The sequence below is a fragment of the Scyliorhinus canicula genome, chromosome 7 (assembly GCF_902713615.1).
Source record: "Scyliorhinus canicula chromosome 7, sScyCan1.1, whole genome shotgun sequence".
NCBI lineage: Eukaryota > Metazoa > Chordata > Chondrichthyes > Carcharhiniformes > Scyliorhinidae > Scyliorhinus > Scyliorhinus canicula.
In genome coordinates this window covers 65,542,481-65,563,639 of record NC_052152.1, presented here as the reverse complement: position 1 = coordinate 65,563,639, position 21,159 = coordinate 65,542,481, and the positions used below count along the sequence as shown (strand labels likewise).

The window sequence follows — 21,159 nt, the reverse complement described above, 5'->3', positions numbered from 1 at the left end:
TTTGGCGATGTCCTCCTTGATGCAGTTGAAGGCCTGGCGGGCCTCAGCTGACAGTGGGAAGAGTGTGGTCTTAAATAGTGGGCGGGCTTTGTCCCCATACTGGGGGACCCACTGGGCATAATAAGAGAAAAATCCCAGACACCCCTTGAGGGCCCTGGGACAATGAGGGAGAGGGAGTTGTAAGATACGGTTCGGGTCGGGGCCCAGGACTCCATTTTCCACGACATAGCCGAGGATGCATTTCTCCGTATTGTAGGTGGACGGAGCCATGGGCGGAGCCATGGGCGGAGCCAATGTATGAATTCACCACAGGGAAGTACGCGTGGTCATTTCGCGAGGCCACATCCAGGGAGCTACCAAGGGCCCGTGCCTCCTTGAGGCCTAATGTCTCTTTCTCCAGCAATCACTGGTGGATTTGGGAGACAGCATACCTACAACGAATGCGTCCCGGATCAAAAGTTCTGTGTGGTCGCTGGCTGAAACTTGCGAGCAGTCACAGTTCCTACCTAACACCAGGAACGCACAGTAGAATTCCTCCAGCGATTCCCCGGGGATTTGTTGCCTCGTCGCTAGCAGATGTCAGGCGTAGACATGGTTTACTGGGCGAATATAGTGTCCTTTCAAGAGGGCCATCGCGGCCTCAAAATTGTCCACATCCTCGATGAGGGTGTAGATCTCTGGGCTCACCCTCGAGTGTAGAACTTGCATCTTCTGGTCCTCCATGGGTGTAGTTGTGGCCGTCCTGAGGTACCCGTTGAAGCACGGCAGCCAGTGTTTGAAGGTTGCCGCTGCGATTGCCGTGAGGGGGTTGCGTTGCAGACACTCCGGCTTCATTCGGAGCTCCATTCTTTAAAAACTAGTCCAATAAATTGATGCTCGATCAATGACTCCAGAAGCGAGATTGGATGACAATTGATGGCTTTATTGTACTAGATGTTTCCCCCAGCTGCGCAGGTACAGAATGCAGCTGCTGGGAAGACACAGGATCTTATACTCCGCCTTACTGAGAGGAACCAGCAGGAAGGCTTCACCAATGATATTGCTGTCTCCGGTACCTCCCATACCAGTTCTCTTACAGCATCAACCTGGGTACCGTAATACCCCTAATTCCGACTACCACAGTGAGGACCCACATATGCATAAACTTGGACCAGGACCAGGTGAGCCAGGACGTCAGGGCCATGCTCTTCACCCACAGAGCAGTCATGCTCCAGATGCAGGGTGTCATCAATTGCATCCACATGGATCTGTGTTCCCCATGGTGGCATGGGCTGCTATTTCGGATCTGCAATGTCTAGATTGTCTGTGACAACACAATGAACTTATGAAGGTATGTGTCCATTTCCTGGAGTGTGTCCATGGCAAGTTACATTGAGGAACACGCACAGATCCCAGCCATTATTGAGGGAGAGCAGTGGCTGGAGTGGTGACTCCTGGAGGACAAAGGGTACCCATTCAGGATGTGGCAGATGGCACCAGTACGAAGGCCACAAACACCCACTGAAATTCGCTACAATGAGGCTCATGCCTCAACTTGCGCGTTGGTCGAGCAGGTGACTTAACTGCTCAAGATGCGGTTCCGGTGCTTGGACTGTCCAGTGGGGGAGCCTTCCTAGAGGTTGCCCCATGAGGGGCAACTCACAGGCGTTGTGGAAGAAGCACCTCGGCCGTTGGCCAGGGTCTGCATGGGACTAGGGCTAGGGATGCCCTCATAGCCTCTTGGTTTGGGGATGACCAAAATATGCTGTGAAGACCTCTCCTCATATCTTCATATCGTCTATGAAATGTCTGACTCCTGCCTGACAAGACAGCTGAGCATGCCCTGACAATGAATGGGGTGATCGAGGGGCCCAGAAAGTCTGAATGACACATCTCAACTGCTATTGTCTACTCTGAGATCCGGTGTTTTTCTCCAGCCACTGATGAGGTGGCAGACTCAGAGTTTTCAGCCCTTGGCATCCACGTAACTAGAGAATACTGGCAGATACGAGAGGTCTGCGCATTGCTGTGGGCGGGGGTAATGGTTCTGGAAGGGGGGGGTGGGGTGGGTGTTGGTAAACCTTCCAACAGAGACATAGTGCTGTCATTCTCACACAACACAAAGATGAGTTTGCGAGAGGGTTTGTGGAGCATGGTGTCAGAACATGATAATGTGGAGGATCTGTGCGGGGAACAAAGTGATCTTTCGTATAACTGCATTGTTACAATGGTGACTTATCTCCCAGTGCCGAGATCCACCAGTGCCCACCAGGTGCCTATCGTTTCTTACTCTGCCTCACCCTCCTGCTACGTCCAGGTGTTTCCCCAGGATCCACAGTTGAGGTTGAAGTGGCCTGTTGACGTCCACATTCTGTTGCCTGAGATGACCTTGGTGGGTGCCCTTGGTGGGTCTAGACCTTGAGGGTCCAGGCCTACGTCTAGTCTGCACAGGTGTTACAGTGCTGTCCTCCTTGGTGTGTGGGCCTGGAGGTCTGTTGGGGAGTGTCAGATGGGCTGTACACGTACAAGGTCCCTTGTTTGGAAGGCCTCCAACTGCATTCCTGCCGATCCTCATCCCTTTGGGTGCCCAGGAGCCATTGGGCTCCTCCACGGGATGGAAGAGCAGCTGGAGGGATATCAAGAACCCTGCCATCTTCTGCCGCTGACACTTGTGGATTCCCACCAGTGCCTGTATCATGCAGTTGAAGCCCTGCACCATTATTCCCACGCTCTCAGACATGGAGGTCATAAGCTGAATTGTGGAGCGAACATCCCCCAGCATGCAGTGGAAGTCCTGTGTCAAGGTCACCACAGCAGACACCACACTCGCAATGATGGCCTTGCTGCGTTGGAATGACAGCATTATCTCATCAGACAGAAGGCGATGGGACTCCTCCAGGTGGCCTGCAGGCCGAGGAGGGATGCTGTCATCCCTTCCTGATGCGTGCGACGCTGCCTTTGTAGCTCCAGCAGCTCTGACACAACCGTACCCATGGGCCCATCATTGGCCTAAGGCTCAGCACGGTCCTGAGTTATGGCATACCTCTAGTGTGCCGGATCCCTGGGATGTTCCTGTCTCTGTCTTCTATGGATCTTCAGCTGTCAGGTGTTCACCAGTGAGTGACTCAGAAGCCTGCCCTCCCACTGAGGTGTGAGTATCTGTGTTGGTGGAGGTGACAACTAAGAACCCTCCTCGTTGCTTGTCTCCGAGATGTCTCCCTCAGAGCTGCTTGGGTCTGTGGTCTCCACAGGGCATGAGGATGATCCGGGCTGGTCGACTGATTGACCTGCAAGGGAAGGGAGATGGCATTAGTGAATCACATGGGCAGACTGATGGGAGAAGGTTAACTCAAGTGAGGCTTGCAGCATGGCTGCATGTGTTGACGGTTCTTACTTTTGTCTCTTGCCCCCACCTCACCACAGGTGTGGTCCTGCTCCTCGCCGGCCAGCTCAAGGGTTCACTCCTCAACTATGTTAGGGGTTTCAGCTCAGGCATGACTCTGGCAGGCTGTGCCCACTCACATTGGTTGTGCTTGGGTTTGTCCTGCATTGAGACAGATGGGAAAGTGTGGGCGGGAGTCCTGTCAGGTCAGATGATGATGAGCTCTGTCATGCGAGGTGAGTACAATTGGGGATGGTTGGAGTAGATAATTTTCTGAGGTGGGACCATGGGGAGTTGAGGGGAGAGGGAAGAAGTGTTCGACCCCATGAGGTGGCTGGGAGAGAGATCACAGTGGAGGTGTGATGGGTGTGTTAAGGGAGACATTAGGAGGCAGACTTACTCTGGCTGCACAAAGGAGGTCATTCATCCTCTTTCAACACTGTCGCCCCATCCTCTTATGGAGCAAGCAGGCACTCACTACCATGGCCACATCCTCCTCAGCGGTTTTGGTGACCTTGTTTGCTGGACGTCAGCGCGGTCGCAGGTACAGGATGCCATCATGCAGAAGTTTGATGTGGGCTCCCTCAGTGAAATGAGGTGCTGTCTTCCTGGGAGCCATCCCCCCTACTGGATTTGGAACATTGGGCAGCAAGGTAGCACAGTGATTAGCACCGGTTCACAGCTTCACAGCGCCAGAGACCCGGTTTCGATTCCTGACTTGAGGCGGAGTCTGTACATTCTCCCTGTGTCTACATGGGTTTCCTCCGGGTGCTCCAGTTTCCTCCCACATGTCCCGAAAGAAGTGCTGTTAGGTGAATTGGACATTCTGAATTCTCCCTCAGTTTACCCGAGAATATATGGCGACTAGTGGATTTTCAAAGTAACTTCATTGCAGCGTTAATGTAAGCCTACTTGTGACACTAATAAAAATTATTATTATTAACAAGTGCTTGGAAGGTGTTTAAAAGGAGCGTCCCACTGATTTCAGAGATTAGATTTTCCCGGGTGAGGGAATCAGAGATAAACTGCACAGAGTACAACACGAATCATGTGGAAAAAACATTCCCACCGGCACCAATGGGATTTTCCTTGGTTTTCTCGCCGGGACTGACACTTAGAAAAAATATCAGAAAATTCCGGCTATCATTTTAATTCTTGAGTGTTCTGTTCTGGATTGAAAATTGCAATTGAGCAAATTTCTTGGTTCCAACTTAATTTTTTTTTAATAAATAATTTTATTGAGGTAGTTTTTGGCTTTATAAACAGTTACAGACATCATCAGAAAGGAAGCAAAAAAGGCAAAAATGTGCAAACATCCACGTACTTTCAATACTTCCATCGTAACATATTGCACAAGCCCGCTCCCCTCCCACCGGTACTACCCGCCATATTTTCCCTCCTACTCTACTCTACCCCCCACCCCCCTCCCCCCACCCCCCTCCCCCCACTCCCCTGCTGACGCTCACTCTCCCGCAAAGAAGTCAATAAATGGTTGCCACCTCCGGGTGAACCCCTGCACAGATCCCCTCAAGGCGAACTTAATTTTTTCCATCCACAGGAAACTCAACATGTCCGCAAGCCACCACTCAGTCTTCGGGGGCTTTGAGTCCCTCCACGCCAATAATATTCGTCGCCGGGCTATCAGGGAAGCAAAGGCCAGCACATCGGCCTCTTTCTCCCCCTGGACGCCCGGGTCTTCCGAAACCCCAAAAATTGCCACCCCTGGACTCATCACCACCCTTGTTTTTAGCACCTGGGACATGACCCCCGCAAATCCCTCCCAGTACCCCCTCAGCTCAGGGCATGCCCAAAACATGTGAACATGGTTCGCTGGTCCTCCCGCGCACCTAGCGCATTTGTCCTCTATCCCGAAAAATTTGCTCATCCGAGCCACCGTCATATGGGCCCGGTGAACGACCTTAAATTGGATCAGCCCGAGCCTAGCACATGTCGCGGTCGAGTTTACCCTACTCAGGGCCTCTGCCCACAGCCCATCCTCCATTTCCCCGCCTATCTCCTCCTCCCATTTAAGTTTTAGTTCCTCTGTCTGGGACCCTTCCTCCCTCATGAGCACCTTATATATACCCGAGACTCTGCCCTCCCCTTCTTCCCTCCTAGAGACTATTCTGTCGAGGATCCCCATTGGCGGGAGGCGCGGGAAAGATGGGACCTGTCTACGAACAAAGTCCCGCAACTGTAAGTATCTAAAATCATTTCCCCTTACCAACCCAAATTTCTCCTCCAAGCTCCTCAAACTCGCGAAGCTCCCTTCCAGGAACATATCACCCACCCTTCCCGCCCCTGCTCGCCGCCATACTCGGAACCCCCCATCCATACTGCCGGGGGCAAACCGATGGTTGTCGCAGATTGGCGCCCAGACAGACGCCCCCATCTCCCCCACATGCCTCCTCCACTGGCCCCATATCCGCAGGGTCGCCACCACTACCGGGCTGGTGGTGTACTTGGCCAGCGGCAGCAGTAGAGGAGCCGTGACCAGGGCATCCAAACTGGAGCCCCTGCACGAAGCCGCCTCCACGGGCTCCCAAATAGACCCCGTACCCACCATCCACTTCCTTATCATAGCGATGTTGGCCGCCCAGTAATAATTGACCAGACTCGGCAAAGCCAGCCCTCCCTCGCTGCGGTTCCTCTCCAACATCGCCTTCTTCACCCGCGGAGACTTTCCCGCCCAGACAAAGCTCATGATCTGCCCGTTAACTCTTTTGAAGAAGGACTGTGGGATAAAGATCGGGAGGCACTGAAAAATAAACAAAAATCGAGGGAGGATTGTCATCTTTACAGTCTGCACCCTCCCTGCCAGCGACAGCGGGAGTGCATCCCATTTCCGAAACTCTCCCTTCATTTGCTCCACCACCCTGGCCAAATTTAACTTATGCAGCCTGCCTCAGTCTCATGCCACCTGGATTCCCAAATACCGGAAATTTTCCTCAACTAGCCTAAATGGTAGCCCTCTCAATCTGTTCTCCTGGCCCCTTGCCTGGACCACAAACATTTCACTCTTGACCGTATTTAATTTGTATCCTGAGAACTGGCCGAATTCCCTCAGCATTCCCAGTATAGTTCCCATCCCGGCCACTGGGTCCGACACGTACAGGAACAGGTCGTCTGCATAAAGAGAAACCCTGTGTTCAACCCCGCCCCTCACCATCCCCTTCCAACCCTCTGCGGCACTCAGCGCAATCGCCAGCGGCTCTATGGCCAGCGCAAACAGCAGCGGGGAGAGCGGGCAGCCCTGCCTGGTCCCTCGGTACAACCTAAAGTACTCCGACACTTCTCTGTTGGTCCTGACGCTGGCCCTCGGGGCCTGTTATAATAATTTGATCCAATCCACCAATCCCTCCCCGAACCCAAACCGTCCAAGCACCTCCCATAGATAGTCCCACTCCACCCGGTCAAAGGCCTTCTCGGCGTCCATTGCCACCACTACCTCCACCTCTCTACCCGCTGGGGGCATCATTATCACATTGAGCAATCTCCTCAGATTGGCCGCCAGCTGCCTACCTTTCACGAACCCCGTTTGATCCTCCCCAATCACCTCCGGTACACAGTCCTCCATTCTACCCGCCAGTACCTTTGCCAGGAGCTTGGCGTCTACATTAATCAGGGAGATTGGCCTGTAGGACCCGCACACCCGGGTCTTTACCCCGCTTCAATATCAGAGATATGGTGGCTTGTGACATTGTCGGCGGCAGGGTCCCTCTGTCCCTTGCCTCATTGAAAACCCTCGCCAAGACCGGGCCCACCAGCTCAGAGAACTTCCTATAAAACTCTACTGGGTATCCATCCGGCCCCGGGGACTTCCCCGACTGCATGGCCTTTAGGCCCCCCAATACCTCCTCTACTCTAATCGGGGCCCCCAACTCTTCCACTCGCCCCCCCCCCCCCCCAACTGTTGGGAATGTTAACCCGTCCAGAAACCTTTTCATCCCCTCCGGTTCTTCAGGCGGCTCCGAAGTATACAGCTTACGATAGAAGTCCCGGAATACCCTATTCAATTCTGCCGGATCCTCCACTTTGCGCCCCCCCTCGTCCCTCACTCTACCTATTTCCCTGGCCGCCTCCCTCCTCCTGAGTTGCTGCGGTAACAGTCTGCTAGCCTTTTCCCCATACTCGTACACCACTCCCCTCGCCTTCCTAAGCTGTTCCACGGCCCTGCTCGTGGATAGTGCCCCCAGTTCCGCCTGTAGCCTCTGCCTCTCCCTCAGTAAAACCTCCCCCGGGGACTCCGCGTGCTCTTCATCTATCCGACCCATTTCCCTGTCCAATCTATCCATCTTTGCCCGGTCTGCCTTGGCTCTGTGGGCCCCAATTGAAATCAGCTCCCCCCGCACTACTGCCTTTAGCGCCTCCCACACGGTCGCCGCTGAGACCTCCCCAGTGTCATTCACCTGCAGGTAATTTTTTATACATTTCCAAAGCCTCTCGCAGATCCCCTCCTCCGACAGCAGTCCCACATCTAGCCTCCATTGCGGGCGTTGATAGCTCGCTCCCCCGAACTGCAGGTCCACCCAATGCGGGGCATGGTCTGAAATGGTAATTGCTGAGTATTCCGTGTTCTTTACCTCCCCCATACAGTCCCTGCTTAGTACAAAGAAATCTATCCTGGAATATACTTTATGGACGTGCGAGTAAAACGAGTCGCCCCTTCCTGTTGGCTGTCCCTCTCTCCAGGGGTCCACTGCCCCCATTTGCTCCATAAACCCTTTCAGCTCCCTTGCCATTGCCGTTCTGGGACACGACCGATCCAAAGTCGGGTCAAGGACCATGTTAAAGTCCCCTCCCATTATTAGCCTGCGAGAATCCAAGTCCGGGATCTTCCCCAGCACTCTTTTAATGAAATCCACGTCATCCCAGTTCGGGGCATATATATTCACCAGCACCACTCTTCTCCCCTCCAGTCTGCCCCGTACCATCAGGTATCTGCCCCCCTTTTCTGCGGATATGCCCTCTGCCTCAAATTGCACGCGCTTGTTGATCATGATTGCCACCCCTCTGCACTTCGAGTCCAAGTCCGAGTGGAAGACCTGGCTAATCCAGCCCTTCCTTAGCCTGGTCTGGTCCGACACTTTCAGATGTGTCTCCTGCAACATAATTACGTCCGCCCTCAGGGCCCGCAAGTGCGCGAACACCCGCGCCCTCTTAACCGGCCCATTCAGTCCCTTGACGTTCCAGGTGATCAGCCTGGTCGGGGGGCACATCCCACCCCCCCCCCCACCCCACCGGTCAGCCATAGCCTTTCTCGGGCCGGCCCCTGACCCGTGCGGCGCGCCATTCCTGGCCCGCCCTTTGGCTGCCTCCACCCTCGACCTCCTTTCCAGTGCCTATTTCAAGTCCCTCTCCCGTCAGCAGAACAACCCCCCCTCCCCTAACCCCATCCCCCGATACCCCCACCCCTGCCATCTACTGGCTGTAACTTCCCCCCCATCTGACTTCCTTGACTAGCCAATCTGCTAGCCCGGTGACTCAACACTCCGGCGCCTTCCTGTCCCATTCCCCTTGTTTCCCCGTCCTCCTCCCCACCCACTGGGGCAAGCCGGCTCCAGTGTCTTCCGCGAGCTGCACAAAAAGCACAAACCAGCCCAAACAGGAAAAAAAAAGAAAAAACCACAGAAAAAAGAGAAAAAGCACATAAATGTCCATGAACAAAGGAAAGAGTCTCAAATGTTCCGCTTGGCCCCCTTGGCCCAGCAAACCGTTGAGCAGCAGTCCAGGCACATTCGGCGTTCCTTCCCACAGAAATCCTCGGGCCCTAACTCGCGTCCTTGGGGCCTCCTTTCGGGACCAGCCCCAGGTCCCTCACAAAATCCATCGCTTCTTCGGGTTCGGAGAAGTAGTGGTGTTGACCCTGGTGCATGACCCATAGCCAAGCTGGGAACAGCAGACCAAACTTCACGTGCTTCTTGAACAGCACCTCCTTGACATTCTTAAAGGCTGCTCGTCGCCGAGCCACCTCCTGGCTTAGGTCCTGATAAATGCGTAGAACACTTTTGTTCCACGTGCTGCTCCTGGCGCTCTTTGCCCACTGCAGCACCCGCTCCTTGTCCACGAACCTGTGGAACCTAATCACCATCGGGCGGGGGGGTCCGCCCGACCGCCCCTGCCTTGCCTGCACTCTGTGTGCCCCCTCCAGCTCCAGCTTCGGCCCCCATCAGCTGCTTCAGCAGGTCTGCTACAAACGCTGCAGCATCAGCTCCCTCCGCCCCCTCCGGGAGGCCGACCATCCTCAGATTGTTCCTGCGGACTCTATTCTCCAGCTCCTCCACTCTGTCCAGCAGTCTTCTGTGCCGCTCTTTCAGGCCGTCCACTTCTAGCGCTGCAACCGTTTGCGCATCCGCCTCCTCCTCCACCGCCTCTCCCAGCTCCTTAACTTTAACATCCTGGGCGTCCAGCCTCTGGTTCAGCTGATCCACCGCTTTCTGGATTGGGTCCAAGCTATCCCGCTTCAGCGCTTCAAAACTGGACTTCATTACCTGGAGCATGTTATCCAGCGCCAGCTGGATTGCTGAGTCCGGGGTCCGTGTGTCCGCCATCTTAGGTCCCAGGTAATTTTCTTCAGGTCCTTGTCTCTGTCCCTTTTTCTCCTTCTTCTTCTGCCTTCTGGAATCCTGCTGTTCCATGTGCCGCAGCCCGCTCCTCAGCGCCTTCGCTGCCGCTTTCCTTCGCCCAGCTCCTTAAATTTTACCTCCTGGGCATCTGAAGTGGGTCCAATCTGTCCCTCCTCAGCAACTCCAAACTTTTTTTCTTTGTCCTGGAGGAAGGAAGGTCCGTGGGTCCGCCATCTTACCCTTCAGGTCAGCTTCCTCCTTGCCTCCGTCTCTCTCTCTCTCTTTCTTCCTCACCTGCTGGCCTCCCACACTTCCATCTGCTGCAGCCCGCTCTCCTCTTCTTTTCCGGCAGCCTTTTTGCCGCCCCCGTGGTCCCGCTATCGCGGGGAATCAGCTGTTCAGCCCCTCCGGAGTGAGAGCCCGCCGAATGTGCGGCTCACTCGAACATCACCGCCACCGGAAGTCCCCAACTTAATTTATTGATTGGAATTTGAGATCCCTGATTTGCCATGAAGTGAAGCATCCAGCTGAATAGTGAAGAAAACGTTTCTTGACAATTTATTACTTATCAATTCAAACAGACCACAGATGGACTGTAGTAAGATATATCCCAGAGAGCGGAACAGAGCTTGTTTGAAGCAGATTTTTAAAAGCAGTAGAATGCTGTCATATATTTGCCTCGGAGCACGCCAATAAAACCATCATAAGGAACAGCCAAAGTTCCACAAAGTACAGTGCCAATAGGCGGAATCCCTTGCTCTCTCTGCAAGCATAAACAACTTTGAATTATGTCGGATGATGGTGTACCTGAAATCTGCCACTTTCCCACTTCTGCTAGAATTTTTTTTTTCTTTTTTAAAAAATTTAGACTACCCAATTCATTTTTTCCAATTAAGGGGCAATTTAGCATGGTCAATCCACCTACCCTGCACATCTTTTGGGTTGTGGGGGCGAAACCCACACAAACACAGGGGGAATGTGCAAACTCCACACGGACAGTGACCCAGAGCCGGGATCGAACCTGGGTCCTCGGCGCCGTGAGGCAGCAGTGCTACTCACTGCGCCACCGTGCTGCTCCTCTTCTGCTAGAATTAAGAACATAGAACCCTTGGGGCAGCAGGGTAGCATGGTGGTTAGCATAAATGCTTCACAGCTCCAGGGTCCCAGGTTTGATTCCCGGCTGGGTCACTGTCTGTGTGGAGTCTGCACGTCCTCCCCCTGTGTGCGTGGGTTTCCTCCGGGTGCTCCGGTTTCCTCCCACAGTCCAAAGATGTGCGGGTTAGGTGGATTGGCCATGCTAAATTGCCCGTAGTGCCCTAATAAAGTAAGGTTAAGCGGGGGGGGGGGGGTTGTTGGGTTACGGGTATAGGGTGGATACGTGGGTTTGAGTAGGGTGATCATGGCTCGGCACAACATTGAGGGCCGAAGGGCCTGTTCTGTGCTGTACTGTTCTATAGAACATTGTGGTGAATTATAGACCTACTAATTCACACTGTGTTCCAGTATATGTATTATGTCCTTGTGGGCTCTGTAAACAAGCCGTTGCAAGGCTCTGCCCATAGGGGGAGATGAGGAGTTTGTACTGGGCTCCACCCTTGGCTCCGCCCATGGCTCCACCCATGGCTCCTCCCACTAACCGGAAGTATAAAGTTTTGCAGTCGTGAGCCTGCCTGCCAGTTCATCTTGTCGCAGGCAGGCTCTGCTGTAAGATTATTAAAACCACTGTTCACTTCCAATCTCGTGTCTTGTGAATTGATGGTCACATCAAACATACAGTGCAGAAGGAGGCCATTTGGCCCATCGAGTCTACACCGACCCACTTAAGCCCTCACACACCCTATCCCGGTAACCCACTATCCCCTCCTAACCTTTTTTTTTGGTCACTAAGGGCAATTGATCATGGCCAATCCACCTAATCTGCACATCTTTGGACTGTGGGAGGAAACCGGAGCACCCGGAGGAAACTCACGCAGACACGGGGAGAACATGCAGACTCCACACTGACAGTGACCCAGCAGGGAATTGAACCTGGGACCCTGGCGCTGTGAAGCCAAAGTGCTAATCACTTGTGCTACCGTGCTGCCCTAACTAAGTCCTGGGTGGGAAGGCCCAGAGTCGGCCTTCCCACCTTGTTGCTGAATGAGACCCTTAGACTGCCAATGAATGACCACTTGAGGGCTTCATCCCACCACCGCTGGTGTTAACCCAGCTGTAGGCAGGTTTGTTGCTATGCAGAGTGCACAGCAGCCATAACCATGTGGCCAGCTTGTCATCTCCTGGTGTGTGGGGAAGGCTCCCTCAATCAAAGGCACTCAGTGGCCCAGTCAAGGTACTGGACATTGAGAGGCGATGGACATGCTCAAAAACATCTCCTCTTCCTGCCAACAACCCTGCACACTTCTCCCCATGCCCCCCCCCCCTCAGTAAATACCATCCCAATCCTCACCTGCTCAGCCTGGGCCACTCGGCGATCCTTGGACTTGTCCTCTGGCAGCCACCAGTGGTGCTGCTATGTTGGCAGCTCATTGTAGGTGAGGTTTTCTCCCCTGTGGTCTTTATTCCAGGGTAAGTCTTGCTGCTGGCCTTACTACTACTTGATTCACTTTTTATTCAGCAAGCGTTTCTTTCTGAAAAGAGGCATTACCAGACAAGCCCCCCGACACCCCAGCAAGATTCAGCCCAATATTACCCCTCAACTTTTGGGCAGGAAATAGTAAGCAGCAGGTAAAAGAAAAACAAATTCCGTTTGTTCCATTTTTGGCACGAGAACTGATAAAAAGTACTGCTAATAATCTTATAGAAATTAAAATGTTGCAGTTGAAATGAAAGAATTAATTACAAAACAGTAACTGGAACAAAATACATACTGAAATATGCAGTGGGCAGTATTTCAAACACTGGCCTGTAAATTCATTTTTGCCCAACATTTAGTAAATTTTGCAATAAATGACCCGTAGACCACAATCAGTAAGGATAAACAACAACACCTCCACCACAATACTCCTCAATACTGGGGCCCCAAAAGGCTGCATACTTAACCCTCTACTGTACTCCCAAACACACACGCCTGTATGGCAAAATTTGGCTCCAACTCCATCTACAAGGTTGCTGATGACACAACTGTCATGGGTCAGATCTCAAAAAACGTTAAGTCAGAGTACAGGAGAGAGATAAAGATCCTAATGGCGTTGTGTAGCGACAATAATCTCTCCCTCAATGTCAGCAAAACTTAAGGAGCTGGTCATTGATTTCAGCTATCGTACACGCCACTGTCTGCATCAATGGTGCCAAGGTGGAGATGGTTGACAGCTTCAAATTCCTAGCTGTGCACATCACCAACAATCTGTCCTGGTCTAGGCACGTTGACACAATGACCAAGAACGCACAACAGCACCTATACTTCCTCAGGAAACTAAGGAAATTCGGCATGTCCACATTGACTCTTACCAATTTTTACAGATGCACCATAGAAGGCATTCTATCACAGCCTGGTATGGTAACTGTTCGGCCCAAGACCATAAGAAACTAGGGAGTCGTGAACACAGCACAGTCCATCACGCGAACACACCTCCCATCCATTGACTCTATCTACAACTCCTGCTGTCTTGGGAAAGCGGGCAGCATAATCAAAAACCCCTCCCATCTGTGTTATTCTCACTTTTAACCTCTTCCACCTGGCAGGAAATACAAAAGTCTGACACACAACTAACAGATTCAAAAGTAGCTTCTCCGCTGTTACGAGACTCCTGAATGGCCTTCTTATGGAATGTATTGATCTCTCCACACATCTTCTCTACTTAGTAGTACTACACTCCGTATGCTTCATCCGATGTCTATGTCTATGTATTTACATTGTATGTCTATCCTAAGTCCTATGTTTTTGATGGATGGAATGATCTGTCTGGACTGTATGCAGAACAATACTTTTCACAGTACCTCAGTACACGTGACAATAAACTCAAATCCAAATCCAAGTGTATTCTATCATGCCATCATTACTGATGAACAAGATATCCAGGTATAATTGATCCTATTGTGTGATCAGGAATATAGGGCGGGATTCTCCCGTACTTGGTGGGGCGGGGGATCCCGGTGGGACGGACTGGTGTGAACCACTCCGGCGTCGGCCCGCCCCAAAGGTGCGGAATTTTCTACACCTCCAGGGGCTAGGCCAGCACCGGAGTGGTTTGCGCCCCGCCGGCTGGCGTGGAAGGCCTTTGGCGCCACGCCAGCCGGAGCCGAAGGGACTCTGCCGGCCGGCGTGAGTCAGTGCATGCACGGGAGCGTCAGCGGCTGCTGACGTCATCCCTGCGCATGCGCAGGGGGGGCTCACCTACGCGTCGGCCATGGCGGAGGCTGACACGGCCAATGCGTAGGAAAATAGTGCCCCCACGGCACAGACCCGCCAGCGGATCGGTGGGCCCCGATCGCGGCCCAGGCCACCGTGGGGGCACCCCCCCCTCCCCCGGGGCCAGATCGCCCAGCGCCCCACCCAGGACCCCGGAGCTGGCCCATGCCGCCAGGTCCCGCCGGTAAGGGACCTAGTCTGATGTACGCCAGCGGGACTGGCAAAGAACCAACGGGTTTTCAGCCCATCGCTGGCCGGAGATTCGCCGGGGGGGAGGCGCTGCGAATGGCCGCCAACCGGCGCGGCACGATTCCCCCCCCCGCCGAATCTCCAGTGCCGGATAATTTGGCGGGGGGCGGGGGCGGGATTCACGCCGTCCCCCCGGCGATTGTCCGACCCAGCTGGGGGTCGGAGAATCCCGCCCATGATCAGTGGGATGACAGTCACATAACAATGGGCAGGATACTGGTCACTGGTCACACTGAAGACAAAGATCAGTGCTTCAGACTACATGTTCACTGAAGTTAAGAAGTTATTTTTGATAGCAGCTTTGAACGAACATGTTAAAACCGTTTTGGTTTGGCTGCTGTTCAACAGAGAAAGTTGATAGCCTGGCACCAACCAAAAAATGACCGATTGTCTACTTTAATAATGTTTATTGAACTATTAATATTCACCAGACACTGTGGGGGAAACTGTCCCGCTCTGGATCAAATATGGTGGGCACGATCGAACGGCCTTGTCACACGACTCTGTGATGCGACGAGGCTATTAAATTTCACGAGAGGCCTCGCAAGATTTGCAATGCTTGGAATGCCTCGCAAAAGTTAACGAGATCTTGCAAGACGTTGAGATTTGTACCTAACCCACCCAGTCTTACCTATTTAAGTGAGCCATTAGGCTCATTTAAATATGTCAGCGCTCAATTCTCCCAAGGCCTCTGAACGAACGCCCACACCTGCAAGATTTTGCCATGGCTCCATTTAGCACAGATCCACACAAACATGGACTAAGCGAAACAGCATCTGGGGAGGACTCTCAGGCCTCACTTGGTTGGTCAGGCTCCGGGCAGGGTAGTATTCGAGCTCTCCCACTGCGACACGGGTGCCTTGGCACAGCCAAGCAGGCACCCTGGCAGTGCCACCCTGACACTGCCAGGGTGCCCAGGTGGTACAGGCAGTGCCAAGGTGCCCAGGTGCTGGGTTGCCAGTTCCAGGGATCGGTCCCAGGGGCGTTCTGCCCTTAAGAGGTAGGGTGAGGTTGGGGACTCAAGGACCACCTAAGAGATAAGGACTCCCTAAGAGGTAAGCTGGGAAGCTGGGAGGGTCCGGAGATGATGGTGGGGGGTCTGAGGGGGGTTGAGGGATCAGGGCACCATGTAAAAATGGCTCTTGAGTCCCTTCCTGCACTGGCGAGTTGAGATCATCAGTGCAGCACGTGAGGTAAGTGCGACGTTGGTGGGGGTTTTCCTTATCGAGGTCCAAAAAAAAACAAAGCCCTGTTAGATAGCGAGTCGTTCTCGACGCTGCAAGCACTGAGAAATATTCCACTTTATAAACCCAAAACAGGACTCTGTTGTTTGTGCATTCAATTGCGTCAGGTAGCTCTTATTTTCTCCTGAGAGGGTTGATGGGAGCCTGTGTTTAGCATCTCATCTGTAAGATAGCACCTCCAATAGCATAGTCCACTCTCACTACTGTACAGCAAGTATCTATCTAGAGTTTGCAGTTAATCTCTGAAGTGCAACTTGAGCTAACCACACTCTGCCTCAGGGATGGGCTTACAACCATGGAGCTACATTGACATTCTAAGTCCTCTGTTAATAAATCTCTGAATACTTTTGGGGTAAATACTTTTGTGGAACAATTATGTGTTTTAATATATTATTTTTCCATTTCACAGTAAAGGACATAAATGTGGAGACGGAGGGGAATATGACAGCAGTTTTAGGTGGAAAAGCTACCTTCAACTGTACTTCACATGTAAATGATATCCTGCAGGTTACCTGGCAAAAGTTAAATGGCCAATCTGAGGACAATATCGCTACAGTCAGTGAAAACTTTCAAGCCAATTTTTCTGGGGCATTTATTGGTCGAGCTGCTTTCCAACCATCAACGATGCAAGAGTCCGTTATGGTACTGTCTGGGGTGAGGCTTGAAGATGAAGGATGTTATCAGTGTGTCTTTAATACATTCAGAAGTGGCCAAAATATTGGGAAGACCTGCCTCACTGTATATGGTAAGACTAAAAAATATATAAATATTTAAAAAGCTTGAAGGTAAAAAAGTGAACTACGTTGTCAAGATCAATGCCGTAACTTCCAATCTGCCGAACGTGAGGTTTGCGGGTGATCCCCAAAAATGCACTGGGGAATCCCACTTGCAACCTTACAGGGAAGGGTTCACATGGTAATTTTCCATAAACGCTAACTTCCTCTAACTTCCTTCAGCTAATTGCGCTGCCCTGGGAACCACCTGAAAATGCAACCTAAATCGCTAACTTTGGATGGTTCCGCCAGGGTAACACTAATAGTTACTCCGAGAAAGTTAGAAGTATCAAAACCTGTTCTAATTTCTGGGTAAATAGTGTAAAGACCCAGACGGATTCCCCCCATGGGACTAGCCCCACACAGAGCAATTCAGTATCCTTCACCATGCAAATTTATGCATGGCAAGAATATAAGGCCGCCACTGGCTGCCATTTTGACCTGGCGACCTGATTGAAAAGTCCCGCGGCTGGCCACAGACCCCCCCCCACCATAAGTTAGCCGCCCATCCCCTCCCCACCCCCATATCTCAAAGCAGCCCCCCCCCAGGCCCAGATTTTTCAGGTGCCCCCCACTTCCCCCAAGTATGGGTGTCAACCAACTTGCCCTCCCAGGGTTGGCTAAATAGGGTGATTCCTCCCCCCGGGGACCACCTAAATAGGGACACATCCCAGAGATCCCTGAAATAGGGAGATCCCCCAGGAACCCCCTAAATAGGGAGACTCTCTAACTAGAGGAACACCCCACAGGGTTCCCCGAACGAGAGCGATCCCTCCCACAGAGACCCCACAGGGGCCCCCTAAATAGGGAGACCTCCCACAGGAATCTAAAGAAATCCTTACAAGACCCACTACCTAGAGGGACCCCTCCCCTTCACGACCCCCCCCCCCCCCCCCCCCCCGGAAGCTAGAGCCAACTGGGGCAGTTACAAAATTACAGTTGTAACGCCTACCTTGAAGTTCCACATGTCCATTCCTGGAAGGAGAATGGCTGTGACCTGTGTTTAAACCCCTCCGATCCATTAACTGCAAGCCATTCATTCATTTCTGGTCGTGGGCTGTGATTGACAGCTTCTGCAAACACAGCGGTCAGCATTGTTTCATTCATCCTCTTCATGGATGAGTAAGTCTAAATGCTGAAATAACACTCTTTACAAATAACAGCACATCAAAGAGAGTCAAGTGCAGTCAGTTTCCAACTCAGCACTTCAAAATCACTCAAGTGTGAAGCGCCATGATTGGGTGGTCTTAACTCTCTCTGATGTGGTTGATGTTTGTAAATACTGTGATTTTACGTTGCATCGAGGACCCTGCTACCAGCAACAGGCAGTGGAGACATCTTAATATTAGAAATTGCATTGATCTGATCCACCACCTTTTTCCATGCAGCCCTGACAGATGCCTTTTTAAGAGATGGTCATTTACAACCAAACTTGTCAGATCTCCTTTGAATCACCTCTATCAACATAACTTCCAACGCTCCTTAATAGAAAAGGCTTCCTGCTGTAGGCACTTGCAAATTTTCACTTCATCCTCCAACAAACCTAGCATAAATTGGTAGAAAAACTATTTACAGAGGAAAGTGCAGATGGCTCTTTAAGGAATTGCATCTGCATGTTTTGCCTCTTGCTCTGATTCCTCCCTTCCCCAGGGCCTCCACACTCACTGCTTTCCCAACCTATTTGCTTTGTACAAATAAGGGAACATGAAATACCTATTGGCATATTTTTGGGTCCACCATTCAGTCCCAGACCTAGCAGAAACATTTGCTTCATAATTTTAAAATTTGCATAACGCAGACTCCCATATATTTCGGAATCATACAATCGACTGGATACAAGATTAAATTAGGGACAAATTACATTTTTCCTGAACTTCCGGTACTTGCCTTGTCACTTGATTATCATAGATAATCATAGAATTTACAGGGCAGAAGGAGGTCATTCGGCCCATCGAGCCTGCACCGGCTCTTGGAAAGAGCACCCTACCCGAGGTCAACACCTCCACCCTATCCCCATAACCCAGTAACCCCAGCCAACACTAAGGGCAATTTTGGACACTAAGGGCAATTTATCATGGCCAATCCACCTAACCTGCACATCTTTGGACAAAATTCTTTCAAATGCTTAACATTGTTAATCAGAAATAAGTGGACAGAAATAACTGATTTCTTTTTTTTTTAAATAACAGATTTCTGGCATTATATTTACATTTAAAAAAAATTTCTGATGAACTCACAAAACTGGGACTTTTTGATCCAAAATCAAAATGATCAACACTACAAAAAGAGAGAACACAAGGATTTTTCTGATAGCAGTGTTTCTCACCCCACCACCCAGGGTGTTGGCAGGGAACGCACCAGGGCAACCCCGCAGCAATTAGTTGGCTGGGGATGGGACATCTTCCCCTTATTCAAGTGGAATTCCCTCCTCAAAGAGCTGGAAATCAATCTGATTGATCAGAAGCACTGTAATGCCAGCAGCATCACAGGGAGCAACAACCATTGGTTGGATTACAAGCAGTCCCCAGTGTCAGAGCCCACAGGACCAGGTTGGTGCAAGCTATCATGGCGGAGATAGGAGGGGGCCCCGGGGATAGTGGCAAGGTCAGTCAGGGAGTGAGTATCAAAGGGTTGGTGAAGGGGGTGGGGGCGAAACCTTGGATGGAAGGGGCTTCTCCTCTTTCCATCTGAGGCCCAAGCAAGGTGATCTGCCAGGTTTCTTCCCAGTCCTTGAACTGCTCTCACCAGCCTCAAGATATGAGCTTACCTGCAATGGCCCTCAGATACCCAATAATTGGCCTCTAGGCCTTACTCGGCCCCTTGTGAAATTACAGACAGGTTTTCGCAGGTGGGAGGGCACCCGGAGAATTTTATTGCCATCCCCACCCCCTGTTTGTAAACCCACCATTGCAGAACCATAAAATTCTGCCCATCCCGATTTTCATCAATACTTCCCTTTTGTGTTTTTGCAGCACAGAAAAAATCGCAGCTCCACATCTGGATTATTTCAGTACTGGTCACAATTCTGATAGTTATATCTATACTCAGCTTCTACTACTTCAAAAAGAGGACACATAAACAAAGGTAAGGAAACTTAATTGCTTCACTCAATGGTGAAGAATTTTCTGGATCGCGGCATTTGAGGATTGCCCGGAATGATATGTTCCCTCCTCTTTCAGCTTGAACATTGTTTGTGCCAAAAAATGGTGTAAGTGTGAGCTGCCACTTGTAATAGGGCATCTGGTAACCTTGGTAAATGACGGAACCAACCGTGTATCTCCTTAACCAATGAGATGTAAAGATGGGGCCTCACGGTAGCATGGTGGTTAGCATCAATGCTTCACAGCTCCAGGGTCCCAGGTTCGATTCCCGGCTGGGTCACTGTCTGTGTGGAGTCTGCACGTCCTCCCCGTGTGTGCGTGGGTTTCCTCCGGGTGCTCCGGTTTCCTCCCACAGTCCAAAGATGTGCGGGTTAGGTGGATTGGCCATGCTAAAATTTCCCGTAGTGTAAGGTTAATGGGGGGATTGTTGGGATACGGGTTACGTGGGTTACGTGGGTTTAAGCGGGGTGATCATTGCTCGGCACAACATCGAGGGCCGAAGGGCCTGTTCTGTGCTGTACTGTTCTATGTTCTATGGAGAAAAGAACAGAGAAATGACAAAAAAAGAAAACAGGGTGAAAACAGGTCAAACTAAATGAAATAAATGAAGAAAAACAGAGAAAGATTAGATGAAGAGGGTGAAAAAGGGACAGACAAGAAGCAAAATCCACATTTAAAGTTTCTTTTAAAATCTCAAGGAATCTGCAGGATTGAAACTGTGCAGTTTCCGTTATTCCCTTTCCGGGCTGAGGGGTTCAGTGACGTTACAGGAACATCAATCTCATAATTAAATTATGCATAAGCACGAACCATCTGCAGCAAGTTTAATGAATTTTTACAGCATAAATGCAGCAATTTTTACCTCACTGGGAGATTATCCTGTTTTCACAAGGCTAATGGCAAATCATCCTGCAGGTTTTGGCAATTCACAACTTGATGTGAATCTTTCTTGCCATGAATCGCTGTGTTATTTACACATTAATAGGGATGAGCGCATTAAACTCTTGTTACTTTTTCTGCAAAATCAGGGCCCCAGTGCTTGATAATATTAAGATGCTTTGAATCAAATTTAAATCTGTCTTAAATTTAGGGAAATCACAGTCTTTGGTTGCCATATCTCTTTAAGTACATTCATTCTCTTTGATATCCCGTTGTCTCGCCCAATGTCTTGGCAATTTAAATAAGGGTATCTGCAAAGACATGATGGAGGAGCTGGCAAGAGTTGATTGGAAAAGGAGCCTTGCACGGAAGACATTGGAACAGCAATGGCAGGAGCTTTTGGGGGTTATTCGGGAGACACAGCAGAAATTCTTCCCAAGAAGGAGGAAACATGCTTAGGTGAGGACAGGGCACCCATGGTTGACGAGGGAAGACAATGACAGCATAAAAGCAAAAGGAAAAGCATACAAAGTGGGGAGGATTAGTGGGAAACCAGAGGATTGGGAAGTTATTAAAAGTGAGCAGAGGACAACTAAAAAAGCAATAAGCGGAGAGAAGATGAAATACGAGTGCAAGCT

At 51.1% G+C, this 21,159-nt stretch overlaps 1 protein-coding gene across 3 annotated transcripts in view; it reads left to right on the top strand.

Annotated features, from left to right (window-relative positions):
- LOC119969040 (nectin-4-like) overlaps positions 1-21,159 on the top strand; it is an 87,984-nt gene that overhangs the window by 32,470 nt on the left and 34,355 nt on the right. For all 3 annotated transcript variants that reach the window (XR_005461284.1, XM_038802191.1, XM_038802192.1), the window contains exons 3-4: positions 16,178-16,513; positions 19,514-19,625. Coding sequence is in view for 2 of the 3 variants with exons in the window: in XM_038802191.1 (XP_038658119.1) it covers positions 16,178-16,513; positions 19,514-19,625 (448 nt within the window). In the remaining variant the exon portion in view is untranslated. The remainder of the gene's footprint in view (positions 1-16,177; positions 16,514-19,513; positions 19,626-21,159) is intronic.